The 18,065-nt window shown below is 40.6% G+C and overlaps 1 protein-coding gene across 1 annotated transcript in view; it reads right to left on the reverse strand.

Annotated features, from left to right (window-relative positions):
• Window positions 1–18,065, reverse strand: part of LOC110991164 (uncharacterized) — a 54,441-nt gene that overhangs the window by 20,031 nt on the left and 16,345 nt on the right. Inside the window, exons 15-34 of the mRNA XM_087135046.1 lie at window positions 17,469–17,657; window positions 16,682–16,885; window positions 15,883–16,179; window positions 15,406–15,600; window positions 14,478–14,681; window positions 13,277–13,573; window positions 11,976–12,205; window positions 11,212–11,338; window positions 10,436–10,804; window positions 9,222–9,444; window positions 8,258–8,442; window positions 7,737–7,892; window positions 7,203–7,385; window positions 6,577–6,785; window positions 5,717–5,837; window positions 5,172–5,369; window positions 4,505–4,714; window positions 3,714–3,853; window positions 3,192–3,348; window positions 2,553–2,744 (exon numbers count right to left, since the gene is read on the reverse strand). Of these exons, the coding sequence (XP_086991172.1) occupies window positions 2,553–2,744; window positions 3,192–3,348; window positions 3,714–3,853; window positions 4,505–4,714; window positions 5,172–5,369; window positions 5,717–5,837; window positions 6,577–6,785; window positions 7,203–7,385; window positions 7,737–7,892; window positions 8,258–8,442; window positions 9,222–9,444; window positions 10,436–10,804; window positions 11,212–11,338; window positions 11,976–12,205; window positions 13,277–13,573; window positions 14,478–14,681; window positions 15,406–15,600; window positions 15,883–16,179; window positions 16,682–16,885; window positions 17,469–17,657 (4,086 nt within the window). The remainder of the gene's footprint in view (window positions 1–2,552; window positions 2,745–3,191; window positions 3,349–3,713; window positions 3,854–4,504; window positions 4,715–5,171; window positions 5,370–5,716; window positions 5,838–6,576; window positions 6,786–7,202; window positions 7,386–7,736; window positions 7,893–8,257; window positions 8,443–9,221; window positions 9,445–10,435; window positions 10,805–11,211; window positions 11,339–11,975; window positions 12,206–13,276; window positions 13,574–14,477; window positions 14,682–15,405; window positions 15,601–15,882; window positions 16,180–16,681; window positions 16,886–17,468; window positions 17,658–18,065) is intronic.

Consider the following 18,065-nt stretch of genomic DNA (forward strand, 5'->3'; position numbering starts at 1 on the left):
ATTTGAAAAAGCAAGGGTGTGTGTTTGTAGGAATTCTTGCCACCAACAATTTTTTCTAATGTGCTAAGCAAGCACAATTTTGGCACTGACCAACTGTGCAAACTTTGTGCATAAAAAGAATCACTAGCTGACTACACAAAGTCAATAACACTGAGCTTCTTCACGGAGTTCTCAGCAATAATACTGAGCTTCTTCACTGAGTACTCAGCAATAACACTGAGCTTCTTCACTGAGTATTCAGCAATAACACCGAGCTTCTTCACTGAGTACTCAGCAATAACACCGAGCTTCTTCACTGAGTACTCAGCAATAACACCGAGCTTCTTCACTGAGTACTCAGCAATAACACCGAGCTTCTTCACTGAGTACTCAGCAATAACACCGAGCTTCTTCACTGAGTATTCAGCAATAACACTGAGCTTCTTCAATGAGTTCTCAGCAATAACACTGAGCTTCTTCACTGAGTGCTCAGCAATAACACTGAGCTTCTTCACTGAGTGCTCAGCAATAACACTGAGCTTCTTCACTGAGTGCTCAACAATAACACTGAGCTTCTTCACTGAGTTCTCAGCAATAATACTGAGCTTCTTCACTGAGTACTCAGCAATTACACTGAGCTTCTTCACTGAGTGCTCAGCAATAATACTGAGCTTCTTCACTGAGTGCTCAGCAATAACACTGAGCTTCTTCACTGAGTGCTCAGCAATAACACTGAGCTTCTCCCCTGAGTGCTCAGCAATTACACTGAGCTTCTCTACTGAGTGCTCAGCAATTACACTGAGCTTCTTCACTGAGTGCTCAGCAATTACACTGAGCTTCTTCACTGAGTGCTCAGCAATAATACTGAGCTTCTTCACTGAGTGCTCAGCAATAACACTGAGCTTCTTCACTGAGTGCTCAGCAATAACACTGAGCTTCTTCACTGAGTTCTCAGCAATAATACTGAGCTTCTTCACTGAGTGCTCAGCAATAACACTGAGCTTCTTCACTGAGTGCTCAGCAATAACACTGAGCTTCTTCACTGAGTTCTCAGCAATAACACTGAGCTTCTTCACTGAGTGCTCAGCAATAACACTGAGCTTCTCCCCTGAGTGCTCAGCAATTACACTGAGCTTCTCTACTGAGTGCTCAGCAATTACACTGAGCTTCTTCACTGAGTGCTCAGCAATAATACTGAGCTTCTTCACTGAGTGCTCAGCAATTACACTGAGCTTCTTCACTGAGTGCTCAGCAATAATACTGAGCTTCTTCACTGAGTACTCAGCAATAACACTGAGCTTCTTCACTGAGTGCTCAGCAATAACACTGAGCTTCTTCACTGAGTATTCAGCAATAACACTGAGCTTCTTCACTGAGTGCTCAGCAATAATACTGAGCTTCTTCACTGAGTACTCAGCAATAACACTGAGCTTCTTCACTGAGTGCTCAGCAATAATACTGAGCTTCTTCACTGAGTGCTCAGCAATAACACTGAGCTTCTCCACTGAGTACTCAGCAATTACACTGAGCTTCTCTACTGAGTATTCAGCAATAACACTGAGCTTCTTCACTGAGTACTCAGCAATAACACTGAGCTTCTTCACTGAGTACTCAGCAATAACACTGAGCTTCTTCACTGAGTACTCAGCAACACAATGTAGTGCAACTCTATTTCATAAAACAATTTATGAAATTAACTATTTGAATAACCCTCTAAGACTGTGCTTGAATTCACATCGTGAAAGATAACTATATCCAAAACATCATCAGGAAAAACTGCACAAAACAAAGATAACAATCTTTTCCGCAAAAAGGCATAGAAAACTATTTCTATTAAAGAGCATCTCTAGGAAAACATTTTTTCTCTGATTTTATCTGTTCAAACAAATATGGAAGCATCCAAATCAAACGCAGTGTAATTTGTCTTCAGAGCTCAACAATAGTTAGCTAAAAAGAGCTTTTTTTCTGTTCAAGCCAATACAAGATACAAATTCTGAATGTAGATTGCATCATTCTTAGAAAACAGAAAAAACGAGGGGAACCCTCGCCCTGTGTTCGTAGTGGATAAACCCTTGTGCATGCTAAACAATGCATGTAGCCATTGTTTGTAGCCATTGTTTTGCATGCTTAGGGATTATCCACTACGAACACAGGGTGAGGGTTCCCCTTGTTTTCTCTGTTTTCTCCGAATAATGCAATCTACATTCAACATTCGCATCTTGACATGAACAGACAAAAAAAACCTTATAGTTGAGCTCTGGAGACAAACGACACTGCGTTCAATTTGGATGCTTCCATATTTATTTGAACAGGTGAAATCAGAGAAAACATATTTTCCTTGGAGGTGCTCTTTCACAGAAACATAATGGGAGCAAATCTAGTGAAAATGTACTTTGACCGATATTGACTACATTTCTGTTGGCTTAATCCCTCTGAAATCTAAATAATCTTTGGACTGATGAAAATCAACCTTTAATCCCAGCTCAACAATTCATCAAGTCTATACCTACTCAAAAATCACTGGCTCTCTATAAAAAATGCAAAATACTGTTAACTGAGTTTGTTCAACTGACCAATCCACAGTGTCTCTCCAGGTGCAGTTTCATTGATGTACAGTAATTCTGCATAGAAGTTGATATCTATTAAATCTCCATTTTCCACCGATCGGCAATCAGCCCGGGCCTCTTCCCAGGTGACGGGAGAAAGCACAAACTTGTAACACTGGTAATTCCAGCCTCCTTGGTAACCAGGAGGGCAAAATTCACCTGTGGAAAGAGGGGTCAGAATAAATGGGGGGGTCGATGTTAATTTAGCTAACCTTAAGGACCAATAACTCTGCAGCTTTTTGATTTTTTTTCACAAGTTTACAAAATGTAATTTTAGCACTACAACCCTCAAGAACGTCAATATACTACTCCTCGCTTTTGAAGACAGTTTTGAAATAGTTGGCCATGCATTTCACATACTGATAATTTCTAGTTCAACAGTGAGTACATGTACGGACATTGGCACAAATATGCACACAAGACACTACAAAAGAAAATAAAGGAGGCTGATATGTTCTGAACAAAGAGTGAACAATAACTGCATTGCTGAAAATGCTCAACTGAAGAAATTATTTAAGTGACTGGAGCGTTCAAGTTACAGAGTGAAAATTTGCAGATGGCAATAAAGGACAAAACTGCACGGGAACAAAGGAGAACTATAATTACTGTCAAACTGAAGAGTTTGAATTTCAACAGGATCAGTGTATGCAAGCTTTCCAGACGTGAACGTGACCGCAGCGATGGAAAAGAAATAGCTGGTACCCCGCACCAGGTCAAATACATCCAATTCATTGGTATTGGAACCGGTCACAATGGTTTCCACCTGTGGGGAAAAAATAGGAATTATAACAGAAGCTACAATGTAAAACTGGTTAGAACAGCACAATTGTTTGTACCTCAGAAGACAATATCTTGACTGTAATACATACATGAACATTTAATGCCGAGCACAGAAAACTGGCACAGCAAGTCTCATTTGATCAGCAACATGAAAAATCCTGCCTTGCTACTTTTAATTATTTTTGACTGCAAACCCACTAATACCTTTGTGTATATAGAAAACAGAGAACTTACAAATAAAACAACAACCGGTCAAAGCCCGAACCAAAAATAAAAGTGTCTCTATGGCCAATATAATGTTAAATTGCTACTTAAGGGAAAAGGAAGGCAGATTTGTTTCTCTCTTACCGGACTCCCTGACAGAGTGCTGTACTGGACAAAATAGCTCAGGACATCACATCGCTGAGGACTCAGTGTCCACTCCAGATGAATGCTGCTCGACGTAAAACTAAAACCAGACACACTAACGGGATTGCCATCAAAAATTTCTGAAAGAGGACGATGAAAAAACATCTTGTACATTCAGAAAATGCCAGTTCTGGGAAGCTGTTTTTTTACAATGGTATGAACAACTATGGAAAATGATACAACATATTTCTATTGTAAACAAAATCCTAAACTAATGTTCAGTTGATTGTTCCTAAAGCAATACTTCCCGTTTAGGAACTTTATGAAATTTCATCAGGGTGATGAACTCACTTCTATGATGCAGGTCTTTTCAAACCAAAGTTACAGAGCTCCGGACACGGAAAAACTGCTTAGCATACTCATGAGCCAAGCAGAAGTTAGGTAAGAACCATCCACATGAAAACTCACTGTACGTCAAGTTGGTTGGTGGTAACTTATTTTCACCCAGTAGAAAGCCAACCTGGGTAATTGGCACTTGACAGGTTTAAGGTGACGAGGGTTTCAAATGAAAAACAATGTACCTTTATGGAGTGCATGTATTCACCAATAGTGCCTGCTGGTACTCAAGGTGATGCACCATTGTTACCCCCCGCTCAGCAGGCCTATAACCATTTCTTAGACCATTCCAACTCCCTGGGGAGTATGCAGCCTGATGCAGCCATTTTTTAGACACAAACAACCAAATCAAATGTAATAGTCATCTCAGCCTTCACAGGTAAAACCCCGCTTACTTGGTTCCCCGATCTCACAGATGTAGCGTCTTGGTGTCTCGCAGGGAATGGCTTGGTAGCGGCCGGAGGAATCCAAGATGATGGCACAGTCCTCATCACCGTTGGTGGAGTCCGGTCCTGAAGGATCTTCCCAGTTCAGGTTGCCCCAAGAGGTGGGAGCCTGGCAGTCAACCCAACGCCAAACACCCTCATTGGCACGATCATAGAATCCTAGGTAAGAGAAAGGAAACAATGAAAAATACCCTTTTTCAAGGAAAAATTGTTACAAACCAATGTGGAAGACAGACAGACATGCAATATGTGATCACTAACCACACCATAAGAAAACCAAGCCTTATGCCCATTTATAAAGTAATTTTTTGTAGTTTGTACCAGACAGAGAAAGCTAAGCTCTCTGCTCTGATCTCTCATTCAGTTTGGCATCCTGTGGGTGAAAATGTGTGTTGAGAGTTCCAATTGATCTACACTGTGCAAGAGTACTTTAAATGCCTCAAAGTGGCTCAGTGACTTGCAGCCAATGGTTATTGGGTTGGACCAAGTATGTGTCCAAGTTTTTACCATAAACATGCCACCTATGCTGGAAATTTGTACCAAAGATATCCTGCCACTACTTTGAGAAGTTGCTGCCAATCTATTTTTTTAAGACTATAGTATGAGGGACACTCACCTAGCCACCAGTCCAGGCCCCCTGTTATCTCTGCGATGCCTCTGTTCTCCAGGGCATTCTCGATAATGATCAGGTCTCCATTATCGGTGGACTGGCAGTCCTTACGGGCCTCTATCCAGTTCTTCTCATCGGCAGAGAACTTGTAGCAGGTGTACCCCTCACCAACTTGGAATGCAACATACCCACCAGGGCAGTAATCTACGAGCACAAAGAAGAAAAGTACAAGGAAGATTTATCCAAACATTCTTGCTTTGAATCATGACAGTTTTGTTGCAGATAGCACTTTTATCTCTTTATTTAATATCGAGAAAACAAGACATCAACTCAAGGGAAGGGAAGGGAACGGAAGGGAATGGAAATAAATATGTGTTTTGGCAAAGGACATTATCAGCATCCATTCTCCTGGGCTGCACGGTCTAAAATGAATTGTCAAGCATACATTTATTCACTTATGAACGACTATGTAACTTTAAACAAACTATAATGTGGGAATAACACCACAAAATCTAGATTTATATCACTCAGCCAATGGATATTCAACTCACATATTTCTTCAAATGTCAGAGCAAATCCAGAAGCGCCACCATCAGAGTCAGTCTGGAACTGGATCGTGATCACATTGGTTGCACTTAAAACATCATCAGGGAGGTTGGAACCAGTCAAAGTCTGTTGATTGTAAAATACATTTCACAGTTTCGTTTTAACAAAAAAATTATCTCAATGAGGCAAACCTGCAATAACTTCATACGCACAGAATGAATGATTAAAATCTTTGTTCTTTTAAATTCAGTGAATCTTCTATGAGACCTTTTGATAACGTTCACAAGTACACAAAGTCTTGCTTTTAAGTAAGCCTGCAAGATGTTATGCATTTGGTAAAAACTGTTTCAAATAACTCTATTAATGTTTTGGTAATTTCAGAAATTAGGGGTCCATTTTTTTCGTGTCCCTGTTACATCTGATGTATGATTTTGTAAGTCCAGAACACATTTTCTTATTTCCAAGAGTGATGAATTAATGCCAATTACCTGCCAAACAAATGGTAATAGTTTGAAATCAATTCCAGTGATAATTCCATGTCAAATAACAAAGGTCAGATGTAACAGGGACACAAACATGTCACACTTTGGACCCCTAATTTCTGGAATTACCCATTTGACATTGTATAATTTATAAAGTTTCCAAAATCTCTTACCTAAAATTGCCTTAACAGTTTGTCATGTGTGAACTTCACACATTGCACACGACGAAAACATTTTTGAAATCTGAGTGCACTCAGTTATGGAGTTAGTTCAACAGAAGAGTTTGGATATACTGGATTCAAGAAACAAGATCCCAAAGAGCAAGGTTTTCAGAGAAAGACAGGTGTGAATAAAAGAAAAGGATGAAGGAGTAAGAGTCTTACCAATGAACCATCTCCGTCCACACCATCGATGATGAGCTTATCATAGCCAGACTCCACATTAAAAGCCTCAAACACAAGCTTGACTCGGAAGATCTCTCCAACACGGATGGTCCAGGTACAGTCCAGGTTGTTAGGGTAGGTATTAGGGAAGTTGAGAGACTCGATTCTGCCCGATGTGGTGTTTTCAATGATGCTGTCATCACAGCCATCTGAAAAGTGTAGAGAGAAAAACCAAACAAAGAACGTGAAAAGCTGGAAAGACAAATTCCTTTGGCAGAAATAATGGCATGGTGGGTTTGGGAGTGACAGTAGACTAGATGGACAACAATGCTGCCTCCAAAATTAATGGTTCATAATTGTTTGGCAAGCTTACGAGAGCCATCTAACTCAAAGGTACAGTTTGACAAAATACTTGAGAAAGATATTTCAGTGGAAAACTTGTAAAGAAAAAAATGTCCAAATTTATAGTCAATTCTTCTTATTGATACAGTATTTCTCTGAAAATTACAATTCTATGATTTAATTATCATTAAAAATGCTTCATATACAGATGGTAAACTTTATGGGTTTTTTTACAACATTTAGACTTCTGGAGATTCTAAAAGATTCCGGACGTAAGATCTCACCATCGAGGAAGACAACCTGGAATCCTTCAGCATTGTTGGTGCCATCACTGGTAAACGTCATCCACAGAGTGCTAGAGTTAGCACTAAACGGCTGGAGACCAGAGCCAGATGTGTGAATGAAGCGTGTGGAAAGGTCAGCTGGTTGATTACCCACACCAACATCCACAAAATCATAGCCATCCTCTGTGTAATCAACCAATCAATCAAGGAAGAAGTTGAGTATGAAAAAGACTTGGCCAAACCTTCAAACAACATTCAATCATCAGCAACAACTCAGTGCTAGATTGATCATTTTATGATTGACAAACAAGCAATTATTGCACACATTAATGCATGGTAACAACTATCACAAGAAAAAGAAGTTGAAGTTTTGCTAAACAACTATAACGTAAAGTGAAGCTAATGTAAAAAAGAAAAACAGTATAGACCATAATTCAGGGCATGGGTGAGTGAAAAGCTATTACTCGAATGAACCTACATGTCATTTAATATTTGATGAAGAGGGCACCTCAGTGAATTCAACTCAACACTTACCAGTGCTGAAACGGATGATATCACCTCTCAGGGGCCGGCCTGACTGACTGACAATGGTCCAGAAACAGTAGGAGTTATTTGGGTAAACATTGGGGTAGTTTGGTGACTCCACGGTCATGTTACCGCCAGAAGGGACAGTCAGAATCAATTCACAATCTAGAAACCAAGAACAAACAAAATAGTAGAACCTCAATACTGATCAAATAAGCCAGGAGAAAAATTACATTAAATAATGGCTTCAAAGAAAAAGTCACGCAAAAGGCCAGAATCCCATCCAAAATAATAACAAAAAAGCGTCAAGTTGTCGGAATGAAGTTACATGGGAAGATATGCTACAAAAACCGCTCTATTAGGAAATTATTTCCTGCCAAAAACAGTGATAATGAATGAGGGCCTCTCTCTCTACATTAACACGACAATTAATGCAGTGTGGAATGGAATTTTCCACAGATGTTAATTTATAATTCCCCTGCCACCAATAAACTCACATACATACACAAGCAAACTCAGTCAATTTTTACCGTTTCCATTTTGGAGAGAAATGGAGAATCCATTTCCAATGGTAGAACTGTCTGATGTAAACTCTACCCAAGCAGTGTCACTGGCCAAGACAATATTACTGGGCAGGCTGGAGCCAGACACCGCAGTACGAAGGGATGTTGGATCTAATGGATCCAGACCGGCGCCAACAGACAACAGATCATAGCTGTGTAAGAGGTGAACAGCAGCAGTAAAGGTGATGTCTTGACATAAAAGCCCATTTTTTTCTATCAGACTTACTTCTGCTGAGAGCTGCTCCAGATCGGCCACAATCTAACCAATAATTCAACCTTGCACTTTTCATTACAAACAACACACAGCAGCCCCCTGTAAAACATCAGCAACTGAATGTCCCAAATCCATTCATACACCTTGTAACAAGGCATTACATGTTACTTAAATCTAGGCAGTTAAGGGTAAAACAAAATGTTCCTAGAAGTAAGCCTTTTAGTTGACACTTGGTTTAGAAACCTTTCTTTCAAACTGAACCTAAATCACTGGCACATGAAAGCCTCTGAGGACGCTGTAAAAAAGCTGTCAAAAATGTGTCTCTTTTTCAGTTTTACATTGCAAGTTATCAGATAAACTATGATGGGAAACCAACTAGGCACTACACAACATTTTTATGACTACAAAGATGACCAAATAAATTGACTGGCATGGGATCTGAATCTGCAACCTCCAGACCACAGTGCCAGGACTTGGTTCCTACCATTTGTTGGAATCTTTGCTCAGGGGCACTAGTCAGAAGCCATCAAATTAAAGACCAAAAATATGGCCTACAACATTGTTTTTTTTGACTGGCAGAAAAATTAAACAAAATTAAACAAATACAAAGAAACTAAGTTGTAAGTAGATTTGAAATTACTGATGGTGTAGGAATACAAAAGTTGGAAACTCCCAAGAGTAATAAATCTAATTGAAATCTGTTTGAGAATGAAGTACTTTTTCTCGGTCTCGAAGAAATCAAAGATCATTTGGAATCGCCGTCCAGGGATGCCTGTAATCAGCCAGGTGCACGTGGTGTTGATGTCATATTCTCCAGGGTAATTGGGCGAGGTGATGATTGCTTTCCCATCAGTAGGCACCAAAACATCACCCCCACAGGTTGCCTGGATACCAAAGTCATGTGATCTCTGAGCTTTAGGTGGTGGCACTGGAACTTCACCTGAGAGCCAAAAAAAAACCCCAAATTTTATTTGTTAAGCATCTTATTTATCAGAAGTAAACTAATTTGAAAGCAATGATTTAAAATCTTTTGAAATCAATGATTTGAATCACTTAATTGAAATCAAAAGATTTCCTTAAATTTCACAGAGATTTGATTTCAATCTTGTCATTCCAATAATCTGGACATCCCAGTCATGCCTTATATCCTTAGATTCCATCCTGAGATATCCCAAAACCAATTTCACAGATTTCATAATGGACATGAGCTCAGACATGTTTGAAGCACAGGAAAAACAAATACAAATTACTTGTGACTGGCGCTCTGTCAATTTTGCTTAGCACAAAGCCAATGTAAAGATTTGGTACAGGAAAGAAATTTTGCATCTGCACACACACTGTATGAAAAATACAGAGCAAGTGCAAACAAATATCTCACAGGGGTAGATCCTCTCCACCAAAAATATCAATGAATAAATAAAGAGATGAAAAAGAAGGAGTGGGAAGAAAAAAAGAGGGAATGACTGAGCCTAATAAATGTGACAAAGGCATAAAAAGAGGTCATACTGCCTGAAATTGCACCACAGAGTGCCTAGAACCCCAAACTCCCAAGGGGCCTTAAGTGGGTCCTGGACCCCACGCAGTAAGGGCTTCATGCTACATGCTCCAGGTACTATAAACCATTACTGCTTAAGTTCACACCAACCCTTTTGGTAAATCCAGGAACAATCCCTCTCTTGGGTGCTTGTGTCATCTTGATCAAGATTAACCATTCTAACAGGATTCCACATTTCATTGCTGAAAATCAACTTTTGCACAAAGGATGACACATTTTTAAAAACAATATCTGCCTTCGATATCAACAACACCTCATCCTGTAATAAGATCCTGGCTGTTTATTTCCTCAGCAGCATTGGAAGGTAAGAAAAAACATTGTAACACAAAGATCTGCAAAGGGTCAACTGTAAAGTTTAGAGAGAGAAATTTCTTACTTGGATCAATTTCCTCCAGTAAGAAGCTGAACCCCATTCCAGAAATGGAATAGTCTGAGTACAGGGTTATCCACATCATGTTGTCCTCTGAGAACAAGATCAAGCCTGTGGCCTGGCCTGTGAACCGCTCCAGGAGTGCAGTCTCGTTAGTCGGATCATTGCCATTGCCAACTGCTACCCAATCATAGCCGTCTTCCAGGCCGGCCTGCAGCAAGTACGCAAACAGGACCTTGCCTGGTTGGCAGGTGAAGACCCAAGTGCAGGACTGGTAGTTGTCGTAGCGATTCGGGTAACCAACAGACTGGAAACTGAGAAGGGAGTTGGTCTTGACGGTGTAGGTCATTCCACAGTCCTTTTCAGCTGGTTGAGCTATGATCGGGGGAAAGAGCAGCATATCACAGATGAAACCAAATTCAGTTGTTCACATGTTATGGCCTATAAGGTTTCAAAAGTCCATCAAACTAAATTGTAGAGAAAAGTGTACATGCGATCACCAAAAACTTGTTATTAAGTCATTTTATCAAGATATAAACAGGACTATCAACCAGACTAGACAAGAGAGGGAGTGATTGAAGGAAATTCTGAGAAAAGAAAAAAAAAAAAAGAAAGAAAAAGAGACAAATTCAAATAATCATTCTCAACAAGTATTCTTCAAAATTTACCCATCTGTTCAATTCAATACACATCAGGTTTTTTTTTAACTCTGTACTTTGAAGCTCCATTGTATTAAGCGACACTTACAGCACCACCAGCAGAGCCCATTTTATTTGTCTTACCTGCTTCAGACTGGGAGTAGAGAATTCGGAAGCCGCGGGCTTCAGCAGATGCATCCGACACAAACTGAATGTCAAGCGAGCTGCCAGAACTGAAATAGTCCTTGATTGGGCCACGGCCTTTAATAACCTTGTATGCAGAAAATCGTTACCACAAAATTGGCGGAGGATATATAGTTCAGCTGATGGGATACCAGATACAAAAATCAATTTACTAATTCTAATCAAAACATTTTATGTGACTGAATAAAAAACTCCAAACTGTTCTATACCCTAAGTTACAGCTCTATAAACAAATGATTGTGTAATTGGGGATAACAACGCCGCTTCCTATTCATTGCAAATTAAATTAGTCTTGCGATATCAAACAAAGCTAACGACCATTTCTCAAATCTTGGTTTGCCATTGGCTCTAACTCTTAGAGTTTAGGATCCACAAAAATTTGGGCTCAATATATATCAACTTCGTGTCATGTGTACATGTGTGTGAGTACCAAACACCATAGCATGAAGCCACAGTTTGAAAAAATCCTATTTGGTTTGAGCAATGGCCTACAAAATAGTTTCTGGGTCTAAATAGCAAGAGCAAAGTTCAGATTTAAAAACAGCTCTAGACATAAACTGGTTGCATATTGGAGATACTTTTAATAAGAAGAAAATTAATACCAAAATTACTACTCCACTATCAGTGACTTCAATCATTTGCGAATTTTCTCATACTCAATTTGATTGTTAAATATGTGAGCACAAAACAGAGGTCACACTCACCACGGGAGTCCCATAATTCCTTGCAGATGAGTCAAGTTCTCGGATTTCAACATAATCGTCTGCCCCAAGGGAGAAGTATACAAACTGCAGTCGGATGCGAGAATTAGCTCCGACGGACGAGGATAGATCAACACGATAGAGACAGTTGACAAGGCGGGGATAGTCATCGGGGAAGAGGGGAGATGTTATGTTGCCAACAGCATCCGTGCTTGAAATGACATCCTGACAACCTATGTAAAGAGAGGAAAGAGATTCACACAAGTTGTTTGGACATTTAAGGCAGTTGGTAACATAAAGGATACTGTGATCACCTTCTCATCTATTACCCCTGAAGAAGTTTAGGCTGGTAATGGGAGGATTTAGTCACGGTATAAACATAAGGAAATTATGGCCACTATGACAGGGGGCAAATTGAAAGAGCTGCTGAAGACAGAGATTTAATAAGCACAAGGAATTTTATTTGGTTACTGGCGTCAAACACTTTACACTGCTTGTGACTGGTTCCAAGGTCAGCACATCAATTTTGAACTACGCAACATTTCGTACTTCCTAGCAGCTCGGTAAAATTGAACATGGACACTTTGCACCACGAAAATACAGCTATCGTGGGAATCATATACCTCCCCTCCCAGAAGTCTTCAAACAAGCCTTTAAGATTCTAGGTCTGATGCATACGTGCACGGGCATCACTTTCATAATGCAGAACTGGGCCAAGAATTGGTATTCATAAAATTCATTAAAAGTATGGAATTCAAGCATATTTGAACAGAAATATCCTACCAAGCTTGTATTTTACACTGAGATTATAACGGATCATACATAAACTTCCATCACAGTTTCAGTGTTTACAAGCAAAATGTTAACAAGACAGTTAACTTTATTTTATTGTTCAAGGTCTAGGATCTGACAGAGAACAATTCTGTAAGCCAAAAAATTGCATACTTAGAAATAAAGCGGCTGGGACTGTATGTCATATGGACTTCTTATAAGAATAAATTGCCAAGTAAATTCCAACTTAGGCAAAATTTGGTAGAGAACCGGTAAAAAAGCAATAAACAGTTAATGACATTTTGGCGGGTGCCTCCTCTTGGCTGTGCAATTATCTTTCATCTGTCCTCAGCAGCTTGAAAACTTTGCCCTTCTGAGGTTGTTTACAGCTGTATTCAATCTATTTCTCTCTGTCTCCTCTCTACAGGGTTTCTTCAGGCTTGCGAGCTGTAGTGTCTGGGGCAATTTCTGAAGAACCCTTGGTTTCATTGCCAGAAATAGTTATTAATAAAAGACTAGCTTGAACACCTCACCCTCATAGGCAGCAGTGTTGGTGGTGATGGGGTCACTGGGTTCCGAGCTGCCCATGGCCATCTTGGTCTGAATGCTGAAGGAGTAAAGACTCAAGGGACGCAGGCTGCCAACCACAACCTTGGACGTGTCGCCACCCTCCACATCCAGGGTGTAGATGCTCAGGGAGGTGGAGTAGGTGATGCGGTAGCCTAGGACATCGCAGGTGTAGGGGGGAGGCAGCCAGCCGAGGGTGACTGTCGTGGAAGTGAAATCCACCACGGTCAGGTTGGTGGCCACCTGTTCCTCTGGGTTAAATGCTGGAGAGATGGGAAAGAGCAAACAACTTCACTTTGGACTAAGCTGCAGTGCTTCAGACAAGTAATGCTATATTTGATTCTTCTTTGATATAATCCACAAAAATACCCATTTTACAAATTAAACACCAGTGTTCATTACACATTCCACTTCAGTGAAAGAAAATAACAGAGTGATATAACATGGTGTACTTTTGTTTCCACAGGGAATTTTATTTTACTGTGTCACTGGTGGTATATTGCCACTTGCACCCTTTAAACAATTGGGAATTGTAAGCAATTACTGAGGGTATGTAAATTGAACAGACACTAACAAACTTCAAGAATGACCAAAAAGCTAATACAAGACAAGAAGAGGATTTCAACACTCATTTAATAACGAACATCACCAGAAAGGAGCTGAAATTGCAGCAGTGTGCTGGGCAGTTCATGGGCCATCTACAAGGTGCAGTGGTGTACAGTGGCATAGCTAGGATTTTACTAGTGAGGGGGCACAAGGGGGCACCAGCATCTTATTGGGGGCATCAGATTTCAGAGGTGTGGTTTTTGGGGGCAAGTTTTGTCAGCCTTCTTCAACATCCATTCATCCATTTTTTTTTGTGGGGGGGGGACCTGGGGGACACCAGAAATTTGTGAGGGGGGCATGTGCCTCCCAAGTCTTCCAAACCTACGCTCCTCATGCTGTTGCCAAATCTTGTGTATATCTGTATGGTACTGCAGCAATGTTATAAAGGTTAGAATCTTCTGCCTAGTACATGGCCATGCCAGGTACTTGATCATAAGAAAGTACTGACTCAGGACTGAACTTCATAGTTCAATCTGCTCCTGCTCTGATTAATGCTCGACTGGAAATCCTATTCCTGATTCTCAAGATTCCACCCCCGTCATAATCCAATGTTCAGACTACCTTTGGGTGTGATCTCACAGATGTACTGCATAGGTCGGTCACACTGCCAGTCGTTCCACTGACCGGTCTCAAGCAACTGGCCACAGTCCTGGGTTCCAGACAGGTCATTGGGCTGGTCTGGGGCCCATTTGGAAGTTTGCCATGGAGATAGGTCAAGGCAGTTCACCGACTGCCATCGACCCTCCACTCCACGGTCACTGAAGCCTGAAAGTTGTGACACATTTGCAAAGAGAATATCAAAAATAAGAATAACAAAAATTTTCTTTTTTTAAGCAAATGCAACAAAAGACTTTGAGAAATTTGACAAACCATTCCTTCTTCACAGTTGCCCGCACACTCAGAACTACTATGCATGCCCAGAACTGTGTTCACATGCCCAGAACTGTGTTCACATGCCCAGAACTGTGTTCACATGCCCAGAGCTGGCAAAAAAGGACCAGTTTGTCTGCTGCCACCAAGCATCTCAAAGTCTCTCACTTTTGACAATCAACTAGGCAGGATAAATGTAACAAATTATACAAGAGAAACAACATGTAAAAGAGACGTGTGGGTTAAAGCTACAGAAATGTTATCAACTAGGAAGACCTTAGCTTCAACATTTAATTTGTAATTAAAGTCGCTGTTAAGACCATTAGGTTTGTGACTATCTCTAAGATTGTAAGCAGTCGGTTAAAAAATGTCTGTCATCAACATGTTGATGTCTCAGGGGCAGAGTGCAACATATTTTTCCTCATTTTATATCTTTTAGATGTTCAAATTTCTGGCATAAAGTCCATTCTTTATCAAATGGATAGCAACTCTGACACTAGCACTGCAAACTGGTGGATCCCCTTCCTTCTGTCAACTGAGTAAGCTTTTACATGGCAGAAGTTCATGGTCACCATATGTAGGGATGACTTATACTGAATATTCATCACGAAAGGCTCACCAATCCACCAATCACCATCCACAACTCTCTCCATGATGTAGTCATGCTCCATGACATCATCAATGATGACCAGGTCGCCATCACGAACAGACCCACAGTCCATCCTTGCTTCATCCCACGTCACCAGCTTCTTAACAAACTTGTAGCAGGTGTTGTTCATGGGGCCCACTTCGTAGCCGCCAGGACAATAGCCCGCTTAAGTGGAAAAGGAAATAAGCCTTTAACCTTAACCCTCCTCAATCCTTCACCTGTTGGAGGACTGAGGAGTGTTAGGGTTAAACAGTTTGTGGCAAAGGAGATCAATGGAACAGCAACTGGCATAGATCAAATGTAGATGAGTTCCCCAAATCACGGAAGCTGCAAAAGCTGTCTTTACCTCTTTGTTCTGAGCGTAAGGCCTACGGGAAAAGGGCTTTAAAAAAAGTTTGCCAAACATATTGTAGTGTAAACACCAACAAAAAATAACAACTGACTCACTGCTGTCCGACAACGTCACATTTTGTGGTGAGCTGAAGCGCAGAACCTGCCTGAAGGTCTCAGCAGCAATCTGGAAGGAATATGTCTCTTCCGGCAGCAGGTTTCCAACAAGGTATTCGGATGTCTCCACCCCCTCAATCTGGAGCATCATGAGTGGGTCACCAACCCGCCCCCACATGACAGCATAGCCCTTGATATCACAGTTGTAGAAGGGTGGGACCCATGACAATTGGATGGAGAAAGGGTCCACCTCTGTGGCAGAGAACTGCCCCGGACTGACATTCTCAGGATCAAAATCTGGCAAGGAAGAACCATTTTCTATGATTTGTTTGTATGTCTAAAAAGATCTAAGAAATTTCCACCATGTTGACCGGGACCAAAAGAAAACCACCTCTCCTCGAAAACTTTACATTCCATTTTCTTTTCAATTTGACACCAGCATTTAATAAAATTACATTCTGTAAGCCCTAACCACAACGTATAAATTGAGTTCCCAAATTTGGATTGACTGAAAACCACATAAGGGAATGTACGTAAGTCCATAGGCAAACTCTGCTTGGCAGAAACCTGCTGTCTTTTTAAAATTTCTTTTATCATGATGTTAAGTTTCAGAGGTGGGAGGAAACCCCAGAATGATACTCCAGGGAAAATCTCAGAATTAGGTGTGGACTGAAAATTTAATTCATATGCCGGCCTGGGTGAGATTCAAACCCAGGTCACAGAGCTGGAAGGTGAGGAAAGCACCAATATGCCAACCTGACTCCCCAGGGGCACACAAACTTTTCCATCATTCGCTCACTTTTGGTTATGATCTCGCAGATGTACTGCATGGGTCGGTCACACGGCCAGTCATTCCACTGGCCAGTCTCCAGAAACTGACCACAATCCTGGCTGTCTGTCAGATTGTTGGGTTGATCTGGGGCCCACTGCGTGGACTGCCAGATGGTGAGTGGGCTGCAGTCTGTCCAGCGGAAACGCCCCTCCACTGCTCGGTCATTCAACCCTGGTAGTAAACAATGCAGGTGGACATTAGAAGCCAGCATCAATCACATAAAGTTTGTCACTCACTCCACATACCATCATATCTTATTCATGACATGGTAAGTCAAAATAAGGCAACAAGGCAATTTTCAGAATAAATGCAATATTCGTAATATATACATTCAGCTTTATGAAACTGTGTTTTTTTTTAAACAGAATAATCAAAAGTGAAGCTCTTAAAATTATTTTGAAATCAGAATGTTCCAACTTCAAAAATGAACATACAAAAAATAATTTCAATAGACCAGTAACATAATGACATCACAATTTATTTATATGAACACTTTCCTATTACAATAAGGTATGATGTGACCAGTCGAGTCCCCAAAGAAAGTACACTTGTAAACAAAGCATGACGTCATTATAATTCAGGTCTATTTGAAACTTCACTGAACATTTTAAACACCAGTAGCATCACCATTTTTTTAAATCACTGCTATGTCATTTTCCAGTCTTTCTCATTTGTATCTGAGCCCAACTTGATTTTTAAATCAAATTGGCAGATAAATGAAACCATGCATCAGCAAATCAATATCAAAACTTACCAATCCACCAATCGCCATCTACACTCCTGTTCTGAATGTACTGTTGCTCGGTGGGGTTGTCAATGATGACAAGATCACCCCCTGGTGTCCGCTGACAGTCATCTCTTGCCTCCTCGTACGTCACCAACTTCTTGACAAACTTGTAACAGATGTCAGCAGGGCCAGGCTCAAACTCATTTGGGCATTTCGCTATAAAAGAAAAAATATAAGTTAGATACTTGTCAAAACTGAGAGTCCAGGATCAGAAGTTCTGCTTCTCAAATGCTTCTTGCACCCAACCCCCTTTTTCAAGAACAAGCTCCGTTCCGCATACATGTACACTCAAGAGACCTGGAGAGACATTTTACCTTTTTGTCTTTAAAACAATAAAATTAATAATAATGCATAAACACAAAGCACTTCACGTCTTTCTGCCCAAAATGCTTGAAACAAATAATACACACCTTGAATCCAACCCCACAGAGAGCAAATTGAAAGAGTTGCCATCAAGTCACAATAAGTAGTCATTGCCACAAATAAAAAAGGCATTCTTTTCAATACTTAGTCACTGTCCATTCCCTGTAACTTGAGAGCCAATTTAAATGAGGTTTATCATCA

The sequence above is a fragment of the Acanthaster planci genome, linkage group LG03 (assembly GCF_054643075.1).
Source record: "Acanthaster planci isolate LZ-2023a linkage group LG03, COTS_SCS, whole genome shotgun sequence".
NCBI lineage: Eukaryota > Metazoa > Echinodermata > Asteroidea > Valvatida > Acanthasteridae > Acanthaster > Acanthaster planci.